This window comes from Mastomys coucha, unplaced genomic scaffold (assembly GCF_008632895.1).
Source record: "Mastomys coucha isolate ucsf_1 unplaced genomic scaffold, UCSF_Mcou_1 pScaffold21, whole genome shotgun sequence".
Taxonomy (NCBI): domain Eukaryota; kingdom Metazoa; phylum Chordata; class Mammalia; order Rodentia; family Muridae; genus Mastomys; species Mastomys coucha.
In genome coordinates, this window is record NW_022196904.1 from 18,738,806 (window position 1) to 18,750,075 (window position 11,270).

Consider the following 11,270-nt stretch of genomic DNA (forward strand, 5'->3'; position numbering starts at 1 on the left):
ACTATTTTGCTGAACAGGTTTATCAACTGTCAAAGTTTTTAAGGTATACAACATCTGCAAATAAGGATACTTTGACTTCTTCCTTTCCTGTTTGTATCCCTTTTATCACCTTCTGTTGTCTTATTGCTCTGGCCAAGAGTTCAAGCACTAGATTGAACAGAAGTGGAGAAAGTGGATATCCTTGTGGGATATGCTTCGAGTTTTTCCTCCACACAGCATGATGCTGGTCTCAGGTATGTTGTATAAAGCTTCATTATGTTGAGGTATATTCCTATCTCTACAGAAATCAAATGAATGATACCACTGGGATCAAATGAGTCTATTCTTTCTAGACCACCCCAAGCAACAGAAGCAAAAATCCAGTCTTTCCTTAAAGTGGACTCTGAAAATATCACATCATCAAAACAAGCCGGATACAAAGAAACACTATTTAAATGCCATTTAAATGCAATCCATGAATAGACAGGTATAATTAGTGATGCTGAGAATTCAAACTTAGGGATGGAATTAACTGTGAGGGTATTCGAACTTGGTAAAGATGGAAATAGTTTACATCCTACTCAGGGGGATTATCAAATAATGCACTCGCAACAGGTGTGGTGATATGATATTTGTAATTTCAGCTACCTAAGAGGTTGGGGTTACTGAAGCCTGGTAATCTGAGGCCATGTTGAGCAACAAAGCCAGACTCCCTACATCAGTACAAAAAATAATAATTAAATTATAAGGACTATGAATTTAATTCAGAAGTACAGGGCTTGTCCAGCATTTGTAAGGCACTGGGATCTAGATGTACGTACACACACACACACACACACACACACACACATGCATGTACACATGTATGTACACATACACTGATTAATTAATCAGTTGATTGAATAGGTAATTTTAAGTGAAAATGTGGAATATATTCACAGTGGGGTATCATTCAGCCAAAAAGACAGAAATTTTGTGTCATTTGCAAAGAAGTCGATGGAACTAAAGAACATCATGTTAAGCAAAATAAGCCATACTTAGACAAGTCTCAAAAGTTCTCTCTCATTTACAGAATGTAGAGAGTGGGAAGGAAATGAGAGTGAATGGGGACTAACAGAGACATAGAGGGGTAAAGGGGTAAACAGAGGAAGGATAGGGGTAATACAGGAGGGTGAGTTCATCTAAGGTCACTCTATGCATGGAAAGATAGATAGATAGATAGATAGATAGATAGATAGATAGATAGATAGATAACGGTGGATGGATAGACAGACAGACAGACAGATAGATTGATAGAAAAATCTTGAAGAAGTGGGGGAGGGAGGATTGTAGGAGACAGGAGGGGTTGAGGAGACTGTGGGAACACAGCCCACCATATCAACTAACCAGGGCTCACAGGGGCTCACAGAGACTGAACTGACAATCAGGGAGCCTACATGGGTCTGACCTAGGTCCTCTGCATATACCTTATGGTTGTGTAGCTTGGTGTTCTTGTGGCACTCCTCACAGTAGAAGTGGAGGTGTCTCTGTCTCTATTCCCTGGTCTTAGGACCCTTTTCCTCCTACTGGGTTGCCTTGCCCAGCCCTGATATTAGAGCCTGTGCCCAGTATTATTGTATCTTGTTAAGCTATGTTTGGTTGATATCCCTGGGAGGCCTGCGTTTTTCTGAAGAGAAATGGAGGAGGAATGGGTCTGGGGGAGAGGAGAGGTAAGGAGGGGACTGGGAGGAGGAGGAAGAGGAAACTGTGGTCAGGATGTACTGCATGAGAGAAGAATAAATTTTAAAAAAACAAACAAACAAACAAACAAAGTTCATCAAAGAGATGGCTCAGCGGTTAAGAGTACTGACTGCTCTTCCAGAGGTCCTGATTTCAATTCCCAGAAACCACATGGTGGCTCACAGCATCTATCATGGGATCTGATGCCCTCTTCTGGTATGTCTGAAGACAGCGACAGTGTACTTACATACACAAAATAAATAAATCTTAAAAAAAAAAAAAAAAAAAAAAAAAAGACGAAGTTTAGATGCAGTTTGCAACTTAAACATATCTAAAAACACCTAAATTAAGTAAGTCAGAAACAAAATGGAATTCGTTGCATAATTACAAATAAATAAAACATCAAGAATATATAAAGTCATAATGGAAAGCAAATTCCAGGTTTGCAGGGGCTGAAGTGGGACAGCCATAAGGTGTCAATGTGATGACAAATTCTAGATTATGACAGAGCACAACATCCTAATGTAATTAATACCACTGATGTTTGAGTTGGTTTAAATACATTTCATGTTACATATGTTATATAACTTCCTTTATAGACTTCAAGAAAGGCATATAAACACTCCCACCTGCCCAGATCATCTTCAGGCCCCTCATGAAAATCTCATCAGTACACAGACCCAAGCTGTGTACAACCCTCTCTCTCTTCATATATATATTTTTTAATTTAAGGGGTTGGAGAGATAGCTCAGCGGTTGAGAGCACTGACTGCACTTCCAGAGGTCCTGAGTTCAATTCTCAACAACCACATGGTGGCTCACAACCATCTGTAATGGGATCCGATGCCCTCTCCTGGTGTGTCTGAAAACAGCAACAGTGTATTCATATAAATAAAATAAATCTTTTAAAAAATTTTTAAAAACTTTGATGTATTTCCCCTCCCCTAACTTCTCCTAGATCCTTCTTCCCATATCCATACCTACCCAGCTTTCTGCTCTCTCCTGTCACTGTTGAGGTTTGGTCTTGGTGTCTATTATAATGCTAAGTGCAGGCCCCCAAGACATGGAGTCTGCAGGTAGACCTAAGTGACTATGTGACCCTGCCCACGTTATTTCTGATTGATAAATAAAGACACCAACAATCAATAGCTGGGCAGAAGAAACACATGCGGAATTTAGGTTTCTTGGGCTTCAGAGGAGAATCAGGAGGAAGAACAAGATGCAAGAGAAAGGAGGAGAAACTGCCATGGGTTAAGTGAGCCATAAAAATGTGGCCCTGAAGGCTGGCCAGTTGGAGTTAAAAGCAGCCCACATGAAACATAGTAAGTAGTAAGTAATAATTCGGGGTTATCTATAGGAAAGTAGATTCTAATAGATTAGAGGGTAGTTATCTGCCCACCTTTAGTCCTGATTAAGACTTATTGTAAATATAAAGGTTGTGTGTGTCTTTTATCTGGGAACTAAATGGTCCAAGGTAGGGTAGAAACCCTGAGTCGGGATTAAAATTTTCTACAGTATCTCTCACAAACAAAACAAAACCAAAACAAAAAGATAATTTAAAGCCCACAAAAACAAGCAAACAAACAAGAAAACCCAAGCAAAACCAGGTGGTGGTGGTGGTGGTGGTGGAGCACGCCTTTAATCTCACACTTAGGAGCAGAAGCAGACAGATCTCTGGGAGTTCGAGGCCAGCTTGGTCTATGGAGAGAGTTCCAGGACAACCAGGGCTACACAGAGAAACCCTGCCTTGGAGGAGTGGGGGAGCTCAAAGCAAAGCAAAGCCATGCAGCTGAGTTTATTTTGTGCTAGCCAATTATTCTGGACGTGGGGGTCTGCCCTGGCGTGTGGTTGGTATGCCCTGTGACATTTCATGGGAGAGAACTGATTTTCCCTGCCATCAGATATCACTTGCAAATAGCTTCTTGGCTAGGGCTGAAATGCCATGTACACTTCCCCCTCTTAGTTCCATGATCCCGGCCAACTGGACCTGTGCAGGCCCTGTGCATGCCAACAGCCACTGGGAGGTTTTATGTGGATTGGTCCTTTTGAATCTGGAAGGCACTGCTTTCTCTGAGAAACCCATCACCCCTGACCCTAGCAACCTTTCGGCCTCCTCTTCCTCACAGCTTCTGGGCCCTGCGGGGAGGAGACTGATGAAAACAATCCCTTTAGGGCTGGGTACTCCAAAGCCTCTCACTCTCCACACGTCTTCCAGTTGTGGCGCTCTCTGTGTTAGCCCCCATCTACTGCATGAAGCTTCTTTTGTGTGGCTGAGCGAGATACTGATCTATAAGCACAGCAGTGTGTCATTAGGAGTTGCTTTATTGCTGTGTTCCTTTAGCAGAATAATAGTATTGGGTCTTCCTCTAGGCCCATGATCTAACTAGCCTCATGTTCTTGGTCAGTTTAGCAAGGCCAGGTATAGGTTCCATTTAATGGAGTGGACTGAAGTAGAAGCTTCTGGTTTCTTTGGAAAGTCAGTTATGTCAAATGATATTTTGCTGGGGCACACAGCTGAAAGGATTTTTTTTTTCTAAAGCTGACACATGGAAGAATGTTTTCCTGAAGCAGACACAGGTGAAAGGATGTTTTGCTGTAGCAAACGTGAAAGGATGCATGATGTGCAGAAGGAATATAATCATGACCCCACAGACAGCGGCAGCTAGAGCATTGATTTGCTTTGTTCCACCTCGATATTCTTCACTAATGACAAGCACGTATTGGTTCACCTTACATTGCGTTGCTGAGCTCCACTTGTGGTGGTGCCACAGAGAGAAACTAGCCAAAGAACTTCTCATGAGGTTCCTGTGGCTTCTTGCCACTTCCACACCCTCAAGCCGGTTGTCAAGCCTTGTGGTTTCTTATGGATTGAACTACAGGTGCTGGTTCATGTGTGGTGACTGCCAAGAGGCCTGGACTGCAGCTGCCGATTTGTATTTGGTGTTTGCTTCTGGACTCAACTGGTGACATCCCGACAGTGAAGGTTGGAATCACCCCCAAAGAACTATTTCTAAACAGGTCTACTTCTCCCATGTCCTAATAACTTTTCCACTACCTCTGGTGTGTGGTGGGCTAGAGGGGAGGTTGAACCCCTATTAAAGTAGGTTGAGATGTATTTACAGCTACAGTGTGCTATGGGTTTGGCTTAATGCTGCTTGTATTATTTTACTTTGAGTCCCCAAAATTACACGAGAATCCGCACATAAGACACTGAGGGAATCCTGCCCTCAGTTGGTTTGGATTGGTAAACAAAGTTGCCGGTGGCCAATGTCTGGTCAGGGAAACAGAGGCAAGAGTTTTAGGATTCCCTGGGCAAGGGACAGAGAGAAAGAAGGAAGGAGATCTGCCATGCCAGGAAAAGAAGAGGAAAGCTGCCATGCCTGAGAAGGTGTAGGACAGAGAATATAGCCGCCATGTAGGAGGTGGATAGAATGGCCCCAAGAGAGCTGTCCGACTGTGTCCAGGGCAGCAAAAATAGAATATAGATTTTAGTAAGTAATGATTTTGGAATATTGGAGGGAGTGGATTAGCCATGAGGAGGTTAGGGAGTGGCCCAACCATTGAACTGTTTTAGACATATCAAAAAATAAAGGCTAGTGTGTGTGTGTGTGTGTGTATTTCATTTGAAAATCCAACACATTGGGAAGGGCGGCAAAGAGCTCCTCCACCACCACCAGGATCAATCTGAGTACTTAATTGGCCACTGCTACAGCAGTGGACCATAAATGCAATAAATAGGTTGGTCACTCCCATAACATCTGTGCCACGGCTGTGCCAGTGTATCTTGCAAGTAGGTTGCTGCTGTAGGTCACAGGGCTTGTAGCTGGGTGATTCCGTTGATTTCCTTCCTGGGATAGCATGCAGAGTACCTTCTAGTACCGTGAACACTGGTCAGTAGGGGTGAAACTTCCAGTTAGGCACCAAATGTCAGGAACGAGATAAAGACGTCGATCTACTCTCTCCATGCCTGTTCAATATAGTGCTTGAATTCTTAGCTAGATCAATAAAACAACTGAAGGAGGTCAGAGGGATACAAACAGAAAGGGAGGTACATGTATCTGTAGGTAATATGATTTTATACATAAAAGACTCTACATCCCTCTATCTCAACCCTAAAAAGGTACACTGATGCAAAGCTCCTCTGATACTGTTCCTCCTCCTAGTTTCTCCAGCTCTAGACCAGCAATCTCAAGACAACTTTCATTGTCTCCCTACACTTACCTCGCACAGGTTGGAGCCCAGTGGTGAAGGGACACCACAGTGAGCAGGGTAGAGATGATCAGCCTTGCAGACTGGAGGTCAGAGCCCATGTGCATCTGGATGCCTGGTCAGCATTTCTGCTGCAGCCCTTGGAGCCACAAGCAGGGTTTTGTAACCATGGGCTTTTCTACCCACTCCGCAGTTCCCAAAAATAATGAGTCTGAGACTTGATTATTTATGAATAAATGCTGAGGCATAAGCTTGGGCTTGTTCCCTGACTAGCTTGGGGCTTAATTAATCTGTTTGTTCTGTTCTATGAGCACCACATGGCTGGTTACTTCTTAGTTTCATGCGTCTGTCTCTTCAGAGTTGGGGTGAACCTCTTCGCCCCTGACTCTATCCCAGAGTTCCTCTCTCCCTGCCAGAACTCCCACCTCTAATTTCCTGCCTCAGCTAATAGGCCATCAGATTTTTATTGACAGGGGATGCTTCCATACAAGACACAAGAGAATCTCTCTACAGGTCTTCTCATGTTATCAAGTGGGTGATATTAAGACACAAAGTAACAGTCAGCGAATGAAATCCCAGAGACATAAGCTTGGCTTTGGGCCAAGAGGTGGATATGCAGCCTGCTGCCCATACTTTGACCTAACAAAGCATGGTGAGTTCCTCCCGAATGCCTGCTCTGCCCTTCCATTTCTTCCCCTGACCCATAAGGGAAACCTGCGTACTCCATTACCTTTGAGCATCACCCATAGGGAGAGATTGCAGGAAAGTCACTTGAGCAAAAGACAGAGAGGAGACACTCTACTGATACACAGAGACAATCTCTCTAGACCTTCTACCAAGGATAATATAGCCCAGAATATCCAGGTCCCCTCCTCTTGCACTGTCAGGACCTGAAGCTCTTTCTGTTTCCAAATTTGTGTCCAGGAACATAGGCCAACCTGATGACAGATAAAGAGCTGGTCTCCTAAACCAGTCATGACCCAGCTAGCCCACTGGCCTGCCCTAGAGCCATCCCTGTCACCTTCCTGCTGACAGTAAGTCTTACTGTCCCAGAGCCTAGAAGTCACTGAGAAGGGCAGGTGAACAGCTAGTTGTGTTTCTGTGTCACAAAAAGAAACACACCCTTAGTTTGGGACTCCAAGGCCTCCCACTGTGATGAAAACAGTCCTCAGGCTGAGGACACAACAGAGGTCAGCACTGGGGTAGACGGGTCGACTAGGGGCCCACTTCAGTCTGTGGGGGATGGGGAACTGAAAACAAGCACAGGGAAGGGAGAGCAAAGAACACCAGAAGGGTAGGGAACAGGGAGTCCTAACAACAGGCCCTGTCCCTAGCCCATGTGACCCTAAAAGGTCCAGCCCCAGGATGAACTCAGCTCAGAGAGACAACGGACAACAGAACTGACCCGGCCGGGCCATCGGGGTTTGGGAGCAGTGCTGGAGCCCAAGCTCTTTTCTGCAGAGAGAAGACAGAGCCAACCACAGGTCATGGAGCCCCGCTTAGCCCTTCCCCTAACGTGTGTCCCCTGGCAAGGGCTCCTGCTTACAGGTGAGGGCAAACAACCTTGGAAGTGAGCAAGAAGATGGTGACTAGATTGGGTGTGCCACAACCTGGAGGTGTATCTGGCACAGCTCCAGGGATGGACCAGACTCGGGTGGCAAGGGAATGAAGAAAAGACAGATGGACGCGCAGACACACAGGAAAGCTGGGACTGGGTGGACTGGGATCTCTGGTGGAGAAACCGCAGCATCTGGGAGCACAGTATGTTTATTTTATAGAGCTGAACAGCGAAGAGGGGTCATTGCATAGAGCTGAATAAGGAGGTGGGATTTGTGGAAAACAGTTGGATCAGGGCGATGTCCTAGGAGCAGTCTCTGTGGGGGAGAAATCTTCAGGGCACAAATATCCATGGGTCAGGGATATGGCTATGGTGGACATTTTCTGCATTCAGTGTCCGGACTCCCACCTAGTGCCCCATGAGTAAGGATTTGCCGTCCTGCTGAGCCTGAAGTTATGGAGCCCTTGCATATGTAGCCACGCATATCAACAGCACACATTCGCTTCAGTCCCTGGAGCTTCGTTGGCTCCCTACATGGCTGGAGTCTCGTGGAGAACATAGGATTCTAGAAAGGGACAAAAGGCTTCTCTTGGCCCCTGAGGGGAAGGGACAAATACAGGGACAAGAGTGAAACCACTAGCCTTGTGGGACTGAGAAACTATTCCATTTTTGAACTAGCCATTCACAGCTGACTGTGGTCGGGTTAATTGGACCACAGACTGTGAGTCATCACAATAAATTTCCTTGATACATACAGACATTCCGTAAGTTCTGCGACTCTAGAGAGCCCTGACTAATCCAGTCCTCAAGCCTAGGTCTCACAAGGTCTCAAGGCTGTAGAGCATGAAAGTCCTTGTGCACACAGATTCGCCCCAGAGAAGCCAGCAGAGTAAACCCCAGGCTTGTCTCTTCAAAGAGAGATGATTGCCTGTCTTCCTCAGGGAACGCAGGGAAAGGGTGTAGTTTACAACCTACTGACCCTTTGCCGTCCTTGCTCTGGCCAGTCTTCATCCAAGCCCCCCAGAATATTGTATTTGTTTATCCCAGACTTTCCCCCTAGGTCTTGAGCATTGCTTTTTAGTTCATAAACCCATCCTTATGAGTGCTGTCATTGGGACTTCACAACAGCCTACGTGACCGCTGGGTTATCCTAGGGACAGGTCACTCCTGTGTTTACCTCAGCCATTCTCCAAAGACTTTTATCTTGAGCGTTGCTTCTAGTCAACAGAACCTATCTTTATGAAAGAAGCTATATGCACTCTGTAAAGAACCTCAACATAAACACATCTTAAGCTTCATTGTGCACATGGAAATGAGTTAGTTGTCATCAGGAATACTTTTTTCCAAAATTGTGCTGTGCTTAAATATGGCTAAAATTAGCCAGTGTTAGACCTCACAAGTTTGTCCCAGCACTGGTTAACTAAGTTGTGCTGAACTGGGTTTCATTCTTACCTCACCTAAGTCATTTCCCTGCCAACCTGATGTTTGCAGGGACTATAATAATAATAATAATAATAATAATAATAATAATAATAATAATAATAAACCCAACCTGGGCCAGTAAATACTCTTCCCACAGTTACAAAGCTGAACCCTCAACATACAGGATCATGGCAACATCTCTTCATGCCTACACAGATATCTGAGCCTATTATCAACACTGGGGTATCAGCTGGATCAAACAAATCCTTATGCTCACAAAGACATATCAGGCAGAAAGACAGACCACCAAAGGCATCTAGATAGGGAACTGTGTGTTTGACAAAAGCCATGGGCAGAACAGCACACGGATGGCTCAGGAACTGGAGACTCAAAGCTGCATCCTACAAGGCTGGGTCTTGAAAACCTGACTAGCATGACCAGGGCCTGAAGAAAGGACAGACACACAGACACATGTACAGAGAAACTGGGATCAGGTGGGCCATGAGCCCTGATGGAGATGTACCAACAGGAGCTGGGAAACTCGGCATACTTATTTTGGACATCTGAGTTGAAGAGACAGGTTTATTGTATACAGCAGAACAAGGAGGCAGGTGGGTTGGTTAATCTCAGTGGAAGGAAGAGTCTCAGGTTCACACACATACAATCACATCCAGCAGGAGGAAACCATGGTTGACAGTTTCTACATACACTGGCTTTAGCTAAAGGTCAGTCGTTCGTAACATCCACATATAGACTAGAAAAGAATTTTGCCATACTGAGCCTAACCCCAGGAAGGAATTGTCATTCCCATGGGTCTGCTCGAGGCTTTGGGGTCCTTGACATGGCCATCTGTGCTTGTGCCAACAATACGCATTTACACACAGACTTCATCCACTGCCCACAATCCAGGGTCAGTAGAAAGGGTGGTTAAGGAATACATTCCCCAGGATGCCCTGAATGGGAGTGTGTACCTGAGGACACCTGTACAAAACACGTGAGAAGTGCAGGAAGTTCAGGAAGCTGATGGGAAAGAGGTCATGCTGCTGACCTCAACAGTAGCAGGGGCTGAGGGAAACACATACACACACTCACACACATACACACACACACACACACACACACTTACACACACATACACTCACACTTACACATACATATACTCACACACCCATACACTCACACTCACACATACACTCACACATACACTCACACATACTCACACACACATTCACACACACTGACACACACATATGCTCACACATCCACACATTCACACATACTGACACACACATACACTCACACATGCACACACTCATTTGCACACACTCACACACACACATGCCTGTTGCACAGAGATACCTATTCATGACACAAGACCTCATCTTCCTATACTAAAAGGTCCACGTATTAATGTCTTTCTCTACCCTCCCCCTCAGCTTCACTGCTAACGATCTGGAACATCCCCACCGCTGCGGAGCCCACTGTTGAGTCGGTGCCACCCGCTGTCCTCGAAGGGAAGAATGTCCTTCTACTTGCTCACAACCTGCCAGACAACCTATTAGCCTATCACTGGTTCAAAGGAAAGCAGTCAATAGACAAAGATCTAATTATAATGTATGAAATAAAATCTCAAGAAACTAAACAAGGAAAGCTATACAGCGGGAAAGAGACACTATACCCTAACGGATCCTTGATGTTACAGAATGTCACCTTGAAGCAATCTGGAATCTACAACCTAAATATCCATTCTGCAGATGACCAAAAATCAGTGTTTGTAGAAGTCTTTGTGTACCGTAAGTGATTCTCCCTGGTCTCTAATAGCTAAGTGAGGCTCATTGCATTTCTCTCTCTCTCTCTCTCTCTCTCTCTCTCTCTCTCTCTCTCTCTCTCTCTCTCTCACACACACACACACACACACACACACACACACTCACACTCACATACACACTTACATAGTCATGCATTTAACACAAGTCACTCACACACATATTACACTTTCATAACACTCATGCACACACATTCACACACATATTTATACTCACATACTCACACATTTACACACACTAACATGCTCACACACACTGACACACGTACACTCACTCATACTCACACACATTCACAGACACACACACTGACAACACACTCATACTCACACACACATATTTATGCTCACACATACACACACACTCACATACACATATACTCACACATACACCCTCACACATACACACTCACACACAGTCTTTCTCACACATAAACACACAGTCTCTCTCCCTCTCTCCTCTCTCCCTCTCTCCTCCCTCCCTCTCTCCCTCTCTCCCTCCCTCCCTTTCTCCTCCTTTCCTCTCTCTCTCCCTCTCTCCCTCTCTCTCTCTCCCTTTCTC

At 45.0% G+C, this 11,270-nt stretch overlaps 1 protein-coding gene and 1 long non-coding RNA gene across 2 annotated transcripts in view; one reads left to right on the forward strand and one right to left on the reverse strand.

Annotated features, from left to right (window-relative positions):
• Positions 1 to 5,293: 5,293 nt before the first annotated feature.
• LOC116101820 lies at positions 5,294 to 6,921 on the reverse strand. The gene is made up of 3 exons (XR_004122931.1): positions 6,637 to 6,921; positions 5,919 to 6,045; positions 5,294 to 5,709 (listed from the first exon to the last, which is right to left on the reverse strand). It is a non-coding gene; the product is annotated as an uncharacterized LOC116101820 (long non-coding RNA).
• Positions 6,922 to 7,102: 181 nt separating this feature from the next.
• LOC116100310 (carcinoembryonic antigen-related cell adhesion molecule 6-like) overlaps positions 7,103 to 11,270 on the forward strand; it is a 21,392-nt gene continuing 17,224 nt past the window's right edge. The window contains exons 1-2 of the mRNA XM_031384128.1: positions 7,103 to 7,454; positions 10,323 to 10,679. Coding sequence (XP_031239988.1) covers positions 7,394 to 7,454; positions 10,323 to 10,679 — 418 coding nt within the window. The 5' untranslated portion in view covers positions 7,103 to 7,393. The remainder of the gene's footprint in view (positions 7,455 to 10,322; positions 10,680 to 11,270) is intronic.